The sequence below is a fragment of the Falco biarmicus genome, chromosome 13 (genome assembly GCF_023638135.1).
Source record: "Falco biarmicus isolate bFalBia1 chromosome 13, bFalBia1.pri, whole genome shotgun sequence".
In the NCBI taxonomy this organism is placed as follows: domain Eukaryota; kingdom Metazoa; phylum Chordata; class Aves; order Falconiformes; family Falconidae; genus Falco; species Falco biarmicus.
The window spans coordinates 5,139,974-5,159,956 of record NC_079300.1 but is presented as its reverse complement, the minus strand read 5'-3'; the positions used below and the strand labels follow the sequence as shown (position 1 = coordinate 5,159,956).

Below are 19,983 nucleotides of genomic sequence, written 5' to 3'. Positions count from 1 at the left end.
TGTCAAAACCCGAGGCGTTTAGTTAGAAAAACTGGCTCTTTGGAGCTTTCACAGCCCGAGACCCCGCGGCGGCTGCGGGGGGCGGGTACCCTCCGCCCGCCCCAGGCCGCGCCACCCTCTGCCCCGGCGCTGCCCCACGGCTGCCCCGGCCGCCAGGCACCGCACGGCGACCCGCGACCCGCAGCCCGCTCCCTCACGGGGGCCGGGCAGCGCGCAGGCCCCGGCCGCCCCGCAGGAGCCCGCCCCGCCGCCCGCAGCCCCGGGTCGGGTCGGCCTGGCCTGGGCCGGGCGTGAGGCGAGGGGCGGGCGGAGGGAAGCGAAGCGCCCGGCGGCCCGGACGGACGCGGCGGGCACCCAATGCGCTCAGGCGCTGCCGCCCCGAAGGGAGGGGAGAGACCCGCGGCCGGGCCCAATGAGGCCGCGCCCGGAGCGGGACTTCCTTCGGGGATCCCGCGGCGGGGAGCCGCGGCGGAGCGGTGGTGACACGTAAGTGCGGGGCCGGGGAAGTTGCCTTTGTTCCTCTCAGGTGGCGGCCGAGCCACCGGCCGGGCGGGTCCCCGCGGCGGGGCCGGGCCGAAGGCGCCGCCTGAGGCGAGCAGGGAGCCGCCCCCGCCCCGCAGCCCCGCTCCCGCAGGCCGCGGTAGCTCGGCGCCGCTGCCCGCCGCCTGCCGCGGGGACCCGGCGGCCGCCCCCTCCCGCCGCCGCAGGGCCGGGCGGGCACCGGGCAGCGTCGCGGCCGCAGCATGCGTCTGGGGCGCCCGCCCCGCGCCGCGCAGAGTCCCGCCGGCCGCGCTGCGGCGCGCAGGGCCCGCAGGCAGGGGGAAGCCGCCCGGGGCGTCGCGGCCGCGGCGGTGCCCAGGGGCTGAGGCGCTCGGCCGGCCCCTCCCTCCCTCCGTCCCTCCCTCCTCGTCCTCCCGGCGCGGGCCCGGGGCCTCCGATGTCGCCGCCTCGTCGTCCGCCGCCTCCAGCCGCCCGCTGCTAAGCCGTGAGGGGCGGGGGCCCTCGGGACCCCGCCGGGGACATGGGCAACGGGATGTGCTCCCGAAAACAGAAGCGGATTTTCCAGACCCTCCTGCTCTTGACGGTGGTGTTCGGCTTCCTCTACGGGGCGATGCTCTACTACGAGCTGCAGGGCCAGCTGAGGAAGGCTGAGGCCACAGCGCTCAAGTACCAGCAGCATCAAGAGTCCCTCTCGGCTCAGTTACAAGGTACCTACCTCGGCAGCAGCCTCTGCTGCCCTTTCCTAAGGCTTGCAGAATGCCCCCCTCCTCTTCCTCCTCCTCGTCCTCTGGGCTCCAGCTGTCCATCCCCCCACAAAGTTTTGCTGCTTATGCACTTCTCCTCCATCTCCCCCTCCAGCCTGTGGGGTTTCGGTAGGATCCTACCCCCACTGAATTCAGTGGGAGCTTTTGTCACGGACCTCCAGAGAGCTCTCCTTCCCCCTCACTCCCACACATTTCATAGAGCGACTCTTACTCCCAAAGGACTGCACGTCCCTTGGCAATTCCTGGTATGAATGGGAAAGGCAGGCATACTGCTCTGCCGCTCATCTAACAGTACAGACCACATCCAGCTTTGGGACTTTGGCGTGCTTCTGTGTTGTCTTAGCAGTCTTAACTTTATGCTGCTGAGAGAACGTTCAGCTGCAAAAATGCAAAGCTGCAGTTCCTGGGCAGCATAAACCTTAAATAGCTCCAGGAGGGTAGAGAGGACTATTCTCATAAAACGTTTCGTAAAGGGTATTTTGAAAGTCAAGTTCTAATTGGTTATTTGGATGACGCTATTCTGTTACTTTTGGAATAACTTTTAATTACTTGGCTTAAAGCTGCCACGTGAATACAGATCCTTGTGTATCTTGGTTTGAGGATGCAGCAGTTGTGGGCATCCTGTACTTGAAGATGAAAAGATGCTGATGTCTGACATCTGCGTGTTTAGAAATTGGATGCAAAGCAGCAGATATATACGTGAAACAGCCATACTCTAGGAAGTGCAAGACCTCAGCGCCTCTCTAAGTGTCAAGTCCAAGGTTATCAGTTTGGCATATACAAAGTCCAGAGCCAACTTTCAAAACTCTTTGGAGTTTTATTTCTCAAAACTGTATAAAACAAGAACAAGAGTGGTCTGCTCTAGCAGCTGTAACAGTACTTAACTTCAGGGTGATCTTCAGCCATACTTTTCACTGAGGAAGCATACAAAAAAACCTTGCTTAGAAGCATACAGTTTTTATGCAGAGAGCATAGAACTGGGCTTGTTCTGTTAGATTCTTGCAGTGAATTGTTACTTGAATATGTTTAGCTGTGATCTGAGACCATCGTTACTTAGTGTTTTGATTTCAAGCCATTTCCAGGTAATGCCATGGAAAAATTTGACAGAAACCTTCATTTTAGTCACAAAAAAGGTGCAAGTGTTTGGCTGGGAGATGGGTATGTGGCAGATGGCTAAAGGGCTACTTTTGCTAGTCTGTATATTTGCCAACAGTATTTGAAGAGGACACAGGAACATCTTGTTCTCGAGCTAAAATTCAACAAGTCAGCTTTTTCTGTTGCTCTGGCTATACCAAAAGAGGAGCATGCAATAAACTTTATCCTAACACAGAGGAGAGATTATCTTGATCACATATGTTGGGTCTGGACTGTTAGTTTAAACTTTCTGTGTCCAAAATGTTATATTGAGTAGTAAGTGCATGGAAGCAGCAGGCAACTAGTAGCTGATAAACGTGGTGACAATGCTGCATTTTGCGTTGAGTATTCTCTTGCTTGTTTCAGTGTATCAATGAGAAATGTAAAATACAGACCAGGATCTGAAAACGTTAATACATTTAGAGTCGCAGAACAATAGACTGGTTTGGGTTGGCAGGGCCCTTAAAGCCCACCTAGCTCCAGCCCCCTGCCCTGGGCAGGGCCACCTCCCCCCAGCCCAGGTTGCCCCCAGCCCCGGCCAGCCTGGCCTTGAGCCCTGCCAGGGACGGGGCACCCACAGCTGCTCTGGGCAGCCTGGGCCAGCGCCTCCCACCCCCACAGCGAAGAATTTCTTCCTCATATCTGACCTATATCTACCGTCTTGTAGTTTAAAACCTTTCCCCCTTGTCCTGTTGCTACAGACCCTACTAAAAGGTCTGTCCCCATCTGTCTTATAGGTCCCCTTCAGGTACTGGGAGGTTGCTATAAGGTCTCCCCGGAGCCTTCTCTTCTCTAGGCTGAACAACCCCAACTCAGCCTGTCTTCACAGGAGAGGTGCTCCAGTCCTGTAATCATTTTTGTGACCTCATCTAGACACTTGGATTTGATTATCATTTCAATAATTTCATGTGGTTCTGGGACCCATGCCAATGTATCAACCCTATTAAGCAGGAGATGTTATCTGTGCCTAGTATGGTAGAAGTAAACCTTGTTTAAAAAAAATAAATTACTGGCAATTAAGTCACAGAATACAAGGAAGAATGTAATATAACAATAAAATTGGTTCCTTAGATTTTTCTGCGTTACGGCAATAGCTAACATACCTAAAGGAGGGTGAGGCTGAGAGCCCAGAGACATACTAAATGCAGTAGCAAGCATTAGATGCCTCATTTCCCACCAAAGTAAATGGAAGCTATATGCCTAAGGACTTCAGAGGATTTGGGCCTAGTAAGCTAGAAATAAACTTTTCCTCCTTGTGTTTCCCTGTACGTTTAATGGCTCTGGGATGGCCTGCCCTGTATAATCACTTGGATTTTTGCAGTAGGAGTTTATTAGTGAGGAGAACATAGAGAATTCAGGAGCTGTGCCTGTGCCCAGCTCACCTGGAGATATACAAGCACCATGCTAGCTGGTAATATACAACACCAAAACCATTTCTGAACTTTGCCTATGTAACTCTTTGATATGGAACAACAGGAAGGAATTTTCTGTAAACAAAGACTTTGAAACAACATAAAATGCTAACAAAATCCTGTGCTTGCAGGTGCAGTATCTGACTGCACTTTGAACTTTTGATTTTAAATGGCCTGGATTTTAAATCAACAATGTTTCTGTTGCCAAGAAAAAAAGACCTCTGAGGGTATCTAGGCTACATCTCTTTGCTGTCCTTAACAACACGAGAGATTATTATTTGAATTACATTTTATTGTTCTCTAAAAGTATAATTGCTATGAAAGCAGTGCAATTTAACTTTTCCATGCTGTGTAGTCAGGTTCTCTATAGATAGTGGTCTAGAGATAACGTTGGGGCCTGAAGTATGATGGGAGCACTCTGAATTTTTTTTAAACAGGAACCAGTTAAAAGGGCAAAGTCATTGACATAGCATTGCCAGGAAGAAAAGAGGGTGCTGTATCAACAGTAATTGATTTCTTAGTGTTTGCAGCTCTCTTCTATGTGATTAAATAAGACTCTAAATCTCATTACAAGCTGAGGAGAGAACTGAACCTTGGATTTTTACTTCCAGAGCAACCATTTCATCAATACGCTATTATTGTTTTAAATAAAAAATGAAATAAAATAAAAGGCAACTTCTTGAAGTTGTCCTTTTGAGGATCCTGAGGCTGTATTGTGCCGGGCTGGCTGTGCTCCTGGAAGGCCAACTGGATTGAAACGCTTGGATGACAGTGAAATATTGCCTGTCTTCTGAATTTTCATTGGGTTTTGTTATGACTGCTGGTGCCTGTCAAGACAGTTGCTTTTCTGATTGTACACAGAGGAGCACTGTTTGGGCTTCTGGGTGAAATTTGAGTCAGTTTGTGAAATGCTTAGGGATCATAGGCAACTCCTCAGCTTTAGGTGTTAAGGTTGCAGTTTTCAACCTGAATGCCTTTGGTCTGCCCACAGTATTAAGAAGGATCCTCAGATGCAGGTCAAAGTGCAGCCTCCCTTCGCTTCCGACTGTCCCCTCTACTGTTTTCTTTTCTCTCTGCACAGTTTTTTAGGTTTTTCACCTATGCAGGTAACAAGAACCTTCTTTTTGGTACTTGCCAGCTCTTCATGCCTGAATGAGCAGAGCTTTCTGTTTTTGCTTGAAAAGCCAGTCATCTTAGATTTTTATCTTTTTCATTGCCTTGTTTTGCTCAAATGCAGCACGTGAAGCAGGCTAAATCTTCTGTATGCATGGGGAAATAGCCCTTTGATCTACCAAGACAGAATGCACAGATCATGAAAAATGGTGCAGGAAGAGGTCTCAAAATCTTTAACCCATGCATCTGTGACTTTGCGGGGAGTTCTGCTTCTTCTGGTGTTTGCAGCTTCAGCTGCAAAATATTTGTGCTTCTTGAAATTTCAAGACCAGGGTGCAACTGGAAGGATGGCAGACTTGGCAACAACATGATAAGGATAACAGGTTTGGAGAGTCTGGGATCTTAAGCTCACCCCCTTTAGACAGATCACGTTGTAGAAGATTTTCTATTTGAAAGCTGAATTTCTCAAAAAAAAAGAATGTCAAACTTTGGCATCTTCATCTCTTTAACAAAATTCTGATAGACATGGAGAAAGTAGGGCTGCTTTTGTAACCCACAAAGGGAATACTGGAGGCAAAATTTAGAGGTGACGCAAAATTTCTTGGCTGCTAAGAAAACCTAAAGTCATTGTTACCTATAAGGTCTTTAATAGAGAAGTGGATCTTGCTGCTAAGCTGATTATTTTTAAATCTCATTCTCTGAGCATTATATGTTCAAAACATGAAGATAATCTTATTTAGTATTTCTTAAAATGATGGAAACAAAACTTGATGCTCTTTGCCTGCTGTCAAACTAAGTTTCAAACTATTTGCTTTATAGGGACGGACTTCAGTTGCTGGAACAGAAACACGTTGACAGCTGTAGATGAACCTGATTATGTTTTTGACTGCTTCAAGACTGAAAGCATCTACAAATGTCTTTTTAGCCCTTAGAGCTTGTCTTCTCATCTTCTGGGTACCAAGTAACCCCTTGTGTACTATTTTAATCTTTTTAATTTGTTTTAATCCCTAATCCTAACAACAGCCTACATTTAGTGCCTTTTACTACCTTAATTTTCCTGCTCTGTCTCTTGAGGCCTGAACGTACCTGATGGCTTCAGGCAATCGCAGTGCAGTCTGAGACCATACTGTAATCCTGGGAGCCAACCCAGCAGGGACTCTGAACTTGAGAGTTCAGAGTTTGTCCTGCTGTAGATGAGGTGTGGATTTCCTCAGAGCGGTCTGATCCAGCACTAGAAAGCACCAGCTGAGAAGGAAATGTAGAATTCCTCTGTGCCTTTTGTGCCATTTGTCCTATATTGAGGCTCCTCCTTGGAGGTGACCTGCTAGAAGTTGATCATATCTATAGCAACTCTAGGTATAGGGATTCGCATAATGCATCAGAATATTAGATCACAGTTCTGCGTAACTTTAGCGGTTAATATGTAATAAGTCTGCATGCTAACTATGTAGGTACCAAAGCTGTTCTTAGTGAAGTACATACAGATGTGCATGTAACCCTCTTTTATAGTACTCTATTTAAGCTTGTACCGTAAGTTGGCAGACCTAGGAAGAACTAACAGTACTTTTGATGGCTTATTTTTCACGTACATCATACAAGTAGAGCTACATCAATGCAGCTCCTGCATGGTTTGATTGTACTCCGTAACAGCAGCCTAAATTCCTGTCATTCCTATTAGTTTCAGATTGCATGTCACACTATGGTGCTTATTCTGGTTGTGTTTTATTGCTATCTGAGATCTGAATGATCTGTGATAACACTGTAATAGTAGAGGTTAGTTCTCTGTGTACCATTGGCACGTGGGTGTACTTCAACACCCAGTACGGTACTGTGTGAAATGGCAAACACAGCATCCCTAATTCTGTTACCTGGCTTCCTGACATGGTGTGCTTTGGTTTGTAACCTCATCTAAGAACCTGTCTTTTGTACTTCCATTCACATTTTCCACTGGGTATTTAATGTTCTAAATACTTCAAGCACGTTAAATGTTTTAAATAATTTATGCAAAATTTTAGTATGGAAGATCTATATGCTGTGAATGCATATATATGCATTTGTATGTACCTATATGTATGTGGGAAGTGTATACTTAGATAGATATATGTCTGTTCTGCAGCTCAACTTGAAGACTTTGGGTTATCTGGAATGATAAAGATTTCTTCATAATCCAAGTACAGAAAAGGTGCTACAGCTTTGTTTAGTTCAGTTAACTCAGAGAGCTGGTTTGTTGCTTCTAGGTCCATAGGGATTAAGAGTCCCAGCAGCTGAATTCTATGACCTGAAAGATAAATCAAGCAAATGCCTGTGTTTATATTCTTTTTCATTCCTGTAATTTGTGCCCAGATGCCCTTACAATCACTTTTCCTTGTGGACGTAATGCTTCTAGGATAAATTTCTACCTGTGCTGCAATGTTACATCTGCGCCCAAGTTGGAATCTGGGCTGGAGATCAGAGAGCATCTAGTCTGAAGGAATATTAAGCAGCATGAGGTAATAGAGTGATTTTGTCCCCTGGGTTTTGCTGTTCCCCTGCCTGATTTAACACTGGGCCTCGTAGCTAACAGTATGATGTAAGATAGAGCCAATATCCTGAAACTATTTGTTACTGATGATGATTTAATCCTTTCAAATCTTGTGAGCGAGTGATCTGTTTGGGTTTATGAACACTTCAGAGCTGAGGGAGGAGGAGGGAGGCGAGATGGGTGGATGCTTTGGTGAGTTTTCCTTCCAGCTTCTTTGACAGTCATCTTCTGTCACATATCTCTAGCAGGCAAAGGTTTGACAGAAGCTTCTGCATCACCTAAAACATAATCAGCTTTGTTGGAGGGAGACGAGTAGAGAAGCAGGGGATGAAGCAGCCACGGTCATGATCTGACAATTGAACTGCAAACTGAGCCAGAAATCCTGTAGTCAACAGTGCAGTTTAAGCGGTATCTGGCTGTGCTAAGCACACACCGTGGGAAGAGTCCTGGGAGGGTTGTGACTTTGCAGTGTATTGACAAAACTTTAAAGTTAATACCTGAGAGTTACGCGTTCCTGGGGTTATTGCTTTACTGTAAAAACCAAAGCCTAAACAACAGAGTGCAACTACTTCCTTGCTTCCTACATGAGTAAAACTGATGGAATTCTTAAGTCTTGAATATGATGGTTCAAACACATTGTCTCATTGGGCTGGCTGTTTTGCTGGGCTTGTCAGCCTGTGTATCTGGGTGGGGCAGCCGTATGAGTAAGACTTCCACCCACTCTGAGGCTTGAGCATGCATTGTAGCATCTCTTGTCTAGTGGTGAGGATATTGCCAGCCGTTTGTGGCTAATATAGTTCACTTCACTCATTTTGGAATAGGATCCTTACATAGAAAAAGTAATTAAATCTCTCCTGCTGAAAGTCAGGTGCTGTTTTGAGGTTTAATGGTAATTTAGATTACTGAAAAAATGAGCCATACAGAACAACTAATTAAGGAAGAATCTTTTTTCGGGTGGGTTTTTTCTTGGGATATTTAGGATGCAGGGGCATGAATTTCTACTCATGTTGGAGCCTGAGGTAAGGACTTAAGGAATTCAGCATGTTTGGATGCTGCTCTTTGTTTAAAGAGAAGGGTCTTTTGAGATGGGTACAATTCTGATCTTTTTCTGGTAATCTAGCATAAACCAAACTTCCCAAGATTTTCTAGTATGTATCATTAATTAGGAAATAAATGAAACTGCAATTACTCCACCTCTTCCTCTACATTTTTTTTTCTCCCCCCTAACGTATCTGAATTTAGCCTAGTATCTTATTTTTCTGAGGTGACTCAGATCCCCGAGTTTGGCAGTCATTTCCAGGGCTTAATTACAGAGATGTTGAGAGAAGTGCCCCTGGAGGGCATAGGAAGAAGTCTGTTCCTCTCCATGCCACCATGCTGAACAATGCCATTTTCAGTGTTTCAGTTAATCTGTCATACTTGGATGCATATTTTGAGGTTTGACAGCGATCTTCTGTTACCAGAAAAATAAAGAATGAACCACTAACTCAAACTATTGATTTCTGTATGCAGCTTTTGAAACACACAACTGGAGCTGACTCCAAGTCCCTTGTGTTAAAGCTCTGGAGAAGTAATTTAAGGAAGCAGTTTAGCAGTTTTGTAAGGTGATAACTGTAGCTATTACACCAGTGTTTGCCTATTCCATTACAATAAAAATGCAAATGTATGTTTCAGTTAGGAGAGACTGTTAAAACAACATGTGTGTATATATACAGATTACATTGGTTTTCTTCAATGTCAATTTTGTGCTAGTTTTTGAAAAAATATATATATATTTCTATAGATCCTAACACCATGTAGATAGAATTACTGGACTGCTGCATGAAATTGAAAAAGGTCTAAACCAGTTTCTGAGAGAAAGAACAGGCCCTTGATTCCTGGAGCTGAGAGCTGAGTCGACCCAGACATTCAGAGATGATGTGAGGAGGAAGCTGTTGTCTCTGTGGCTCTTCTGAATGTTTATGGGTTTTCTTCAAAATCATCTGGTGTGTCATGACAAACATGGCAGAATAACAGAGAGAAGAAAATCATAAAAAGGGAATGGAATTTTTTTTTTAGAAGTAAATCTGCTAACCTTAAGGATGTAAGTCTAAAATCACTGCATAGGTTTTGTTTGAACTGCTTGCATTTAATCATCACTTAAACCCCCCAAACCTTTAGCATAGATGGGTGTATAGAAAACAGCATAATCTGACCCAGCATGTCCTAACTGTGGGTGGCACCGAAGGCTGGAAAAAATCTTTTGTGGAGTTTGCAGGAAATCTTTTCTGAGATGGAAAACATGATCTCTTTCTTAATAAAAGTCATGTCGGAAGCCTAACTGTTAGGGATTAAATATCTAATCGCATTTAATACCTTTTCTCAAACTTTTATTTTTGACGGCTGCTATTACAGTTTACTGCTTCAACATGATAAATACCTTCCTGCATCCCAACATATCTTGCAATTTGTTTTTAAATCTGCTGTTTCCTAGGTGTGTTATTGACTTCCAAGAAAGGGAGTACATGAGGCAGGGTGGAGTAAAAGGATTCTATTAAATGTACATGTTTACTTTGGTTTAGAAATTAATTTTCCTGTCATCCTTATAAATGAATAGAGGCCACAACTATTAGAAATATAAACGTGTTTCTGGGGCAAACCGCGTTAGTGTGCCAAATTCCCCAGCATTCCCCCATTTCCAGAACTGCAGTCAAAGCAAAACTTTTATGATCTGCAACGCTTCTCCACGTTGCGTTTCAGATTTCCTCATTCCTTTTTGAGGATGCAAAGCTGAAGGTTTGATAGGCATGTGAATTTTCTTATATGCTTATCTGAACTCTCCACACATTCCAGAGCTTTTTGAAGTATCAGAACTAATCTGTCATGATTAATTCTGATACCTTGTCTAATCTGTTACCAAGCTCTGCAATGTTAGTGTGGGGAAAAACTGCTTGATAGAAGGCAAGTTTTATAGAGAGCATCAGTGATAATTCTTGTCCTGGGCAAGACACCAGGGACCGACTTGGAGTTTGTAGAGCCAAAAGCAGGAGTCTCACAGCTTTAGTTGAGTCAGCTGTGAGCTCTAATGGATTCCCAGCACCCAGTGACATGTCAACTATCAGGATACAGGTAATTCCCAAACCGTTCTTTGGTTTTTCAGATATATTCCAACTTAGCCAGAAAAAAATTCCAGTGTTCCAAGATTGAAAATGTTGTACAAAAATGCATGTAGTCATTTCTCTCTTATCTTTGGGTAGATATCTTGTGGTTTATGACTAAATTTTGACCCAGGTGAAGCACTTGGTCATCTCCATCCACAGCTCTGTGTGGAGCCGTGTTAGTGGCGTTGGTCCATCTCGTTCGTGTAGAACGGCTCTGCACTGGGAGCTCAGTGCAGCGGGATGTCCCTCTGCACTCAAGCTAGCCAGACCCAAATATCCATAATTTGCTCAAGTCACATTCTCCAGTTCTAGTTTGTTACTGTTAGAGGAGCAGGCTTATTTTAATTGATAGGTTGTTTTTTGTGCAGACTCTTTGAAAGCAGATGTTACACTTTCTCCTCATGCAGCTAAAATCAGTGGTAGGTCTATGACATGAAAGCCCTGGATATGAAGACCCAGATATTAACTACAAACTTCTCTCTTAAAATTATTAATACTCTGAACAACATAAATGGCTAGAGAATTAAGTCAAAGCAGTGGTTATTTTTAAGCACAACTGCTGATGCATGGTTTAATTTGCTAGGAGGAGTTCTGCTCTTTTGCAGTGACTGGCTGTAATTTGACAAAACTGTTGCTTGATTGTTCTTCACGTGAGTAAATTGAAAAAGTGTAGGAGTTTGTTTTAAATTAAACATAATTGTTATACTGCATGCAGTGCTAGTTATGGTTTTCAGTGAGCAAAATGAGAACAGTCCATCCCTGCATGTATGCAAAACTGTTTCATAATTAAGCCAGAAATATGCTTTTTCACACATGATCAGTTTCATCTTATGCTGGCTTCTATTTCTGTCCTTTTTGTATAAATTCAAAACAGAAAACTTTAAGGGCATAAAATATGAAATAGCTTCAATATTTTGTTCAATATATTGCAAATATATGGTTTCTGTAATGCTGGTTTTTTGTGCTATACTTAAAATACAGGGTTCCTGGTCTTTATTGTGGGAACGATTCCTTTGTTTCTTAGATGTTTGCAGTGTCGCTGGAGTATCCATTTATTGCTAAACTCCCAATTGAGATTCTTTTGAAATAGATGGAGTGTATACGGTGACCGGTATGGATCGTACTGTGCTGGGGAGTCCTGATACTTGTCCAGGAGCTACCCACAGTCTGATGATCAGTTTCTGATAAGATTATCAGTAGTGAAGTAGTGGATCTCCTTGTTTGTAGCCTGATTCCCTGACTTAATCAAACGCAGAGCTGGAAGCTTGGGGAGCAGGTCTTGCTATATTAATAACATGTTCTCCTAGCATGAAATGTTAGCATCAGATGAGTCAAGAAATAATCTTCCGAGATCAAATTTTTAATTATTGTCATTGGACTAGAAAATCTATCCTACATCCCATATTGAAGGGATTCTTCATTGGCTCATGGAAGTGTTTTGCTCTCAGCAGAAAAGCTATTTGCTTGGGTTCACATTTTAAATGGCTCTATTTGCAGTGACAAGAATTGGAAATTAACTGTATTTTTATAACAAGTTTATGTTCTACAGGCCTTCATAGTGTTACTAGAAAAGTGCCAGTGTGGCTTACCACACGCTGCTGGTTCGGTTCAACTCTGCCACAGTCTGAGAGAAAATAACATTGAATGTTGCCAAGACTACTGAAATCTGCCGGTTTCAAAATAGAAGTATTACTGTAAGCTCAGAGAAAGGTTGCAGAATTGCGTAAGAAATAATAACATTGAAACTAATAAAATTTCTTGCATCGTGTATATTTAAATCCCAATGTAATTTTTATTTTCTAATATGTAAGATAGTGGGACCTGGGGCATTTTAGACTGGAGTCATGCTTCTGACAGGCCAAAATACCAAAGTAACGCAGTTATAAAATCGCTGATAATGTGCAATAGGAAATACTTTCTTTTAAATATACAGTAATGGCTTATTTTGCTTAATAATAGTTTTACTGCTTAGAGGTGCAAAGCAAAGATAAAAGAAATAACCGTGATTGTTAAATAGGCTTGCTTTCATCACATTGACTCCTGTGTTGCAATTAACGTTAAGCAGTGGTTGAAGTGATGTAATCTTCTGAGGACCTATAAAGCAGCACACACACGCTTCTCCTCCACTTTATTTTCTGAATGAGAAAAATCTCAAGTACTTGATTTAATTGGGATCAATTCAAGAACTGTAAAATATTTCCTTGTTGAAGGCAAAAAGTGTTTTAATTAGCTGTGATGTGTTCAGTTATGAATCTGGGCTGTGCTTTTAGAGGCTGGCTCACCTCTCTGTGAGTTTGTTGTTCTTTGTTCATTCATGTAGGTTACATTATATACGTAACTTAAACAATTAAACTGATACCTGCAGTTATTCCTGATACCTGCAGTTATTCCAGCCTTGGAATAGTGCATATTAGCTATTAGATGACAGTGTTTTCCCTCTTTTTTTTTTTTTTTTCCCCCGTCCCATTCTGTTAAATGGAACATAGAAACAAGGTTCAAGTATTTGTGCAAAGACAAGTACAAAATTAAGAACTTGCCCTAGGAAAAAATTATTTGTGAAGTGCCCCATCGGTGCATCATACCAGTAGGAATTTGTCAAATTCCTTATATAATAGGTTCCACCTCCCACATGGGAAACCTATAATAGGGAAAATGTTTTTCAATGTATTGTTGCTTTAAGATTCTTGCTCAGACTTCTTATGTCCAGGCTGGTGGTGAAGGAGGAGAAATCCCCTGCTGTAGTACAAGAGCCTTGTAATTTGGACTCTTCTTGCCGAGGAAGTTCCTGACTGGTGGGAATAATTTACGTTTATGGGAGATAAACTCTTACAGGTACTTACAAAATCTGACCTGCAACCTACTCCCCAAAAGAGCAAGTGAGAAAATATGGAAGCTATGCTTTCTCAATAATTACTTTCAATCAACATCTTAATTACATTGCATGTTATGGGACTTCTATCAGAGAAAAACATCCTGAACCAATCAGTAAATGAAGTAGAAGGGGAAAGGTGTAGGAGGAAGGTTTTCTTAGCCATTTTGGCCATCAGAAGGGCTATTTTAAGACATCGCCAGCTTTGTTCCAGTATTTCAAAGGGTAGCACACAGGAGGTAGCAGTGGGGACGCGCTGCCTGGGAGAGGTGGAGAGACATTGCTTGAAAAAGCAGGGTGAAGACAGGAAAGCCAGTGCTCGGCAGAGGTGCAGTGAGCTGCGAAGGGTACAGAGCACCTAAACCCCAAACTATTGCCTTCTCTTTCTCCTTTCTTCCTGCCCTTATGGGATTGTTGTGCTGGGTCTCCCCCCCACTTCTTAAAACACTAGGAGGAGCTGAGGAAAGTACGCTTGCAAAGACAAAGTGAAATGGAAACTGTTACCTCTGAATCCATTTGTGGTTTGGTCTGTTTGCCAAAACGCCTATTTCCACCCCAGACTGCAGAGGAGGGGAAACCCATTGTGGATTTTCATTTCTCTCCTGAGTTGCTATGCTACAACCACTGTTCTTTTTGCCTTTTTGCAACATTATTTGGCATTCATGATCTTTGGTGCATAGATAAAACCATTGCTGTAGTGCTGCCTTTTTTTTTTTTTTTTTTTTTTTCCTCTCTCTGCTTCTCTGAAAGCTTACTTGCTGGTAACTTTTTGAATATTCATTACATGCTTGTTTTGTTGCAGAAGATGTTGATACATTAGTTCATCTTGACTGATGCCCTTGACTTTAGAAGATAAATAGGGAAGTAGAGATAGGTGACAAGGATTGATTAGCAATGCAGCTTCTAAGCCAAAACGTAAACACTTTTAGATAAGCCAGTAGCTAAAGAACCTGCAGAATGCACCTTGGTGGAATTAAGAACACGTTTTAAGGTGCAAGAAGAGTTTTCTGTGTCTGTCAAGATACAAATCTTTGTCTGATGCTTCCTGCTGAAGGTTTATGTTCACCAATGGTTTACTTCTCAGAAAAGTAGTTTCCTAGTTTTGAAGGAAAAAATCACACATTCCATTAACATAAATTAATAACTCTAAAAAAGTGTGCAAATTATAATTTGGATAGTGAGAGGTACTTGTGTAAAACAGCTTGAACAAATACAATTGTACGCTTGCAGGAGTTTTAATTAATATCTTTCCTTTGCTGCAGACTTGGTAGGCTATTTCAGATAACGATCCTTCAGTTTAGCACAATGAGGAAAGGGTAAATGGGGACCGATGTGCCCCATTGCTAGCGAGAGACATCCGAAACTAGATGTTCAAAGCACAAGCTAAAAGAAATGCTTCTTTAGAGGCAGTTAAATGCGGAGACTTTCTGCCAGAGGATGTTGGATGTCCTAAATACGCATGGGTACAACAAACAATTAGACAAATTCATAAATGTAAAATCCATTTTGGAGTAGTTTACACAAAAGACCTGCAGGCGCCTTGGATAGTCTTCAGGAGCCATAAATTGCTGGGAGACGGTGCCAAAGAAATACTGTAATCTCATTGTGTGTATTCTGTATTGGGGATCTGCCCTTGTCAGGTCTTGAGAAATGGCACAGTTGGTCTGTTGGACCTCTGATATGACCAGGAGTGGTTGTCATACTGTAAGTATCTAGAACTAAGGTTGTCTGCTTTCTGTGATCAGACCCAGGGCAGTCCATCTTCTGCCATGCTGCCCAGCATTGCAGGGCTCTGCCAGTTGTCACTGCTGCTCTCTGAAAAACTGTGCAAGCTGGCACCACCACCAGAAGAAATTGTTACACACCCTGGCCCCAACTGCTAGGTCCTGCTGGGCCATCACCCATAGCAGTGAGAGCAAAAGAAGGAACTGTAGGAGAACAAGCAGCAGAGCCACCTCTTCTCATAGCAGTGTCGGCTCAAATGGCTTCTAGAGGTTGGCAAAGATGCTGGAGCATCTTTTCAAAAAAACACATGGGTATTGTTGTAGGCAGTGACCCGGCTGGAGGGGACCACAACACGCTGCATGACACACTGCATGACTGCTGTTAGCTGCTCTGCTGAGGGTGTTGGGCGTTGTGCTATCAGTGGTGCTCCTAAAACCTCAGCTTGTCGCTTTTTGGCTGAAGCACTGTACACAGACCGCATCTTCATTCATCTCCTAGCCTCATGTGGATATTGTGACTCAATTAAAGAAAATGCATAAATAGATTTTAAATCAGTGAAGATTAAATTTTGCTCTCAAACGGAAATGATTTGCTGATGAGCACTCTCTGATACCCTAGCCTTACAGAGAAGCATCCAGCTTAGCTTTATACTTTAGCTACCCTAGCCCTTCAGATGATTTCTTTTGTTCTTCCTGCCTTATCTCCTTAATTGGGGGATGAAAAAAAGCCTCAGAAAATGCCAAATCCTTCTTAGATTGTACGGATATTGCGAGGACAAGGTGCTTTAGCGTATGTATACTTGCTGTCAGCACATGCTTACTAAGAAATGCAGGGCATTCATAGAATCACAGAACCATAGACTGGTCTGGGTTGGCAGGGCCCTTAAAGCCCACCTAGCCCCAGCCCCCTGCCCCGGGCAGGGCCACCTCCCCCCAGCCCAGGTTGCCCCCAGCCCCGTCCAGCCTGGCCTTGAGCCCTGCCAGGGACGGGGCACCCACAGCTGCTCTGGGCAGCCTGGGCCAGCGCCTCCCACCCCCACAGTAAATAATATCTAATCTAAATCTAGCCTCTTTTCGTTTAAAACCATTCCCCCTTGCCCTGTTGTTCAGGCCCTACTAGCAAGTCTGTCCCCACTTTCTTTCAACCCCCCCTAGGTGCGGGGAGGCTGCTCTAAGGTCTCCCTGAGCATTTCATTGTGCATTTGATGGGTCTTCAACAGCGCTGTGCTGTGAAAGGATACTGCTATCCGGCCTCTACAAAACAGAAGGCTGCAGAAAACGGAGTTGTCCAAGGTTTGGGGTCAATTTAGGAACGGATCTCAGGCTCTCCGTGTCTTAGCCTAAGCAGCCTGCCTAGGGTACTACTGCACCTTTCAAAGTCGTCCTGCTCTTGTGCATCTCTCTTCCCTCCTTGTGACAGTTTCTTTGCTGCAAGGATTTACTCTGGCAGTAAGGTTGTCCCGTCTTATGTCTTTGTCTTTTTACAAATAAGGCAGGAGAGAATGAAAGCATGGAAAATACATACCTGCATGCCGAAGAAGGAAAGAGGATTTGGTAGCTTTCATGTCGGTCCGCCTTAGCTGACTGTCACCATAAACAAATCACACGGTTATCACATTCTATGTTTATGCAATGGAAATAAGCCAGAATCCAGGATCAATAAAGCATGCAAAAAATAAAAATAGTTACTGTCCCAAGAAATACAAACAGTCCTTTATCCTATAACCTCATTTCACTTGTATTTTCCTGGTACGTTCTGTGCCAATGCTGTCTGGGTGTGCTGGGGGTGGGTGGTGGGTTTTGTATATTTTACTTTTAAAATGCATTGTGTACAAAATTTCTCTTTTCAGTTGTATATGAGCACAGGTCAAGATTAGAAAAGTCATTACAAAAGGAAAGGCTTGAACATAAGAAAGCAAAAGAAGGTAAAAATGTGCTTTTCACTTTGACATTTAAGATAACTTGATTATTTTAGAACGTAACTTCAGATGTATTTTGTTCAATTTTAAACTAGTTACCAGTGTGTAACACGTTAGCAGGACCACCCTGGCAGATCTGTGGTGGTCTTTTTAGTACGTCTTTCTAATTACATATATATTTTGTCTGATCTTTTTAGTACTGTTTACAGATCACCACAACATGGCATAATCCACACTGAGAATGCGTCTATATCGATGTACATAAACCTAACTTGTATGTGGAGTATGGACGTGTGTAAATCCTGTTCTGGCATGCTGCAAATTTTACACTCGTACCAAATTCAAGGGATCTTTTTCTGCATTCCATCAATGTGAAATTAGACTCTGAATCAGTATTTTTACACATGCTTAAGGGTAAACACATGCTTACGTACCTTTTTCTGATTAAAACTAAGTTCTAGGTGCGTGTGAGGGGGAAAGGTTGGCACACGCTGTGTTTCTTACACATCTGCCTTCTATGAAACTTCAGCAGAATGCAATCCTCAGAGTTTTCTCCAAGTCTTTGGTTGTTCTAAATGCACTAGAATTTTCAAAGTAAGACTGTATTCTTCCTAAGACTGAGGACTCAGCTGCTGAATTAAAGCAAGTACTTCAGCAAAGATAAAGAACCTGTAAGAAATTGTTCTTTACTGTGCAGTCCTCAGCAGCTTTCTGGGGCCATCTAGTGTACAGCTGTCCCGTTGCTGTGCAAAGGCGAGTCGGCATTTTCAAATCCTAAAGAGGATCAAGGAATAAAAGGGGAAATTTTTTTAATTTTATTTAAACTTAGCCTAGACTTTCATACTTCTTAAAACATACTATTTATTTTTTTTTTTTTTTAATCCTAATACAATAATACAGGATTTATAAATGTCCTTTTCCTTTTGAATGATGTTACTCGGTCTCTACTGAGAGAGTTCGTGTAGCAGATTTAATTACCCACCTGTAGTCTGTACCCCTTATCTCTCACACTAAGGTATGAAACTCTTAAATGAAAATATTTTGTCAAAATTTGAGCATTTTGTTAAATTCTCCATAGTCGGTTTCTTTTTAAGATCTTTTGGAAAATTGTAACTGCATAAGTATTCAGCTCTTAAGAGAATTTATGTACGCAACAGTGATGTTATTTAAGTACAGATTCTAATCTTCCTGGCTTTTTTCATCAGTTTTTTTCCCTTTTATGTTGTAGATTTTCTTGTTTATAAACTAGAAGCACAGGAAACGCTAAATAAAGGAAGGGTAAGTCATCATTCCTAGTACAAGTTTTTAATAGTTGATGCTATTTGGGTTGCAAGAAACAGGAAATGCTGTGCAATTATAACGTTCAGAGGAAGAGGTCTTACAAAATACTAATTGAAAGAGCTCTCATTTATCCCATTTCTACTCTGCGTGCATAAGTGCTCTGCAAATCCCATTTATTTGAGCTGTAGTAGGAGATGCTAATATCTTTCCAGAAAAATTAATTTAGAAAGCATCTTCCTGTTTATATTACAGTAGTTCAAACATAATGTTGCTATTTTTAAGGGGAAGGGGGAATAAGAAAGCATTAGAAATCTTTTTGTAGCTTAGTCCACAGGGAAAAGGACAGAGACAACTTTGTAGCACGTGGTCTTTGAACTGGAAAGTGTGAAAACATCAAGAAACTTTGTTTTATATACCAAGTGCCAGAAGGAAAGCTGTATCTGGCAAAGGACCCAGAGACCTGTAAGGAACTCTTCATAAAGCCGGTGAATTAGGATTTTACGGCTACTTAGTGTCGAAACAGGGGAGCGGTTTCTGAGCTGAGTAAACTAAGTTAAAATACATTGTTGCTGCAGTAAGTGCAAAGTATATATCTGCTTGCTAAGTTCCAAACCAGGTAGAGAGATTAATTTGTTTCCTGGGGAGCTGTGTCCCTTGGCTTGTGGCTCCTGGGTGACTGCGTGTCCGGGGCTCAGAGGAGTGACAGCATTGTTCTGTTTAACACACCGGTGTTCTTGTTTTACAGCAAGACTCAAACAGCCGATACAGTGCACTGAGTGTACAACACCAGATGTTGAAGGTAGGTCACCGAGGTTGCCAGTGTCCTGTGAAATGGGCTTTCTGCTGTGTCGGGGAGATACGGCCTCGCTGGCTTCTGGTGGTTCTCTCCAGAATGTCCGTCCATCGATGGCGCCTTCCTCTTACCGCAGTACCGTTAAACGATGATTTACTGAAGTTTTTCCTAGTCAGGCTTTCCAGTGGGTAATTTAATCTTATCAAATGCAATTACTTGTGTGGAATGCTGACTTATCAGACTTTATGTAGCTTGGCATGTAAGGATTTTCTTAGACACATTCAGCAGCTCCCAATGGGACAGTGCAACTGCAGGGTGAGGTGACGTAGCCCTAGAACAGGCGGCTACTCATCACAGAGATCATTTTGTGCTTGAAAGGAGCTGCAATATGCATGCTTTGAATAATAAACTTCTTGTTATGAATGCTTCCTATTCATCTGGACTTATTTAACAAACTGCCAAAGACAATATTAACCAGATATGCAGATACAGAACTGTTCTTGGTATTTGCAGAGTCAACACGAAGAACTGAAGAAACAGCATGCCGACCTTGAGGAGGATCACCGAAAACAAGGAGAAGAGTTTAGCAGAACCTTCAGCGATCACAAGGAGCGATACTTACAACTGCAGCAGGAAAAAGAGCAGGAGATCTCCAAGCTGAAGGGTATATGTAACCTGCATCTGGCTGCCCGTATTAAAATGTGTAGTTGTCATCGTGTTTTGTGTGATGTGAGACAGAAAGGCATTTTCTCTGTTCTTGCTAACAGGTCATTCATGTACCTTCCTCCTGATAAGTTACAGTTTAGTCTTCT

General features: G+C 43.0%; 1 protein-coding gene across 4 annotated transcripts in view; it reads left to right on the top strand.

Moving 5' to 3' along the window:
- Positions 1-435: 435 nt before the first annotated feature.
- Positions 436-19,983, top strand: part of GOLIM4 (golgi integral membrane protein 4) — a 36,640-nt gene continuing 17,092 nt past the window's right edge. For 2 of the 4 annotated variants that reach the window (XM_056358486.1, XM_056358488.1), the window contains exons 1-5: positions 438-1,208; positions 17,029-17,103; positions 18,326-18,375; positions 19,124-19,177; positions 19,685-19,835. In XM_056358486.1, the coding sequence (XP_056214461.1) occupies positions 1,022-1,208; positions 17,029-17,103; positions 18,326-18,375; positions 19,124-19,177; positions 19,685-19,835 (517 nt within the window). In that variant the 5' untranslated portion in view covers positions 438-1,021. Of the gene's footprint in view, positions 1,209-17,028; positions 17,104-18,325; positions 18,376-19,123; positions 19,178-19,684; positions 19,836-19,983 lie in introns of all 4 variants that reach the window. The other 2 variants (XM_056358489.1, XM_056358487.1) reach the window with 2 other exon arrangements.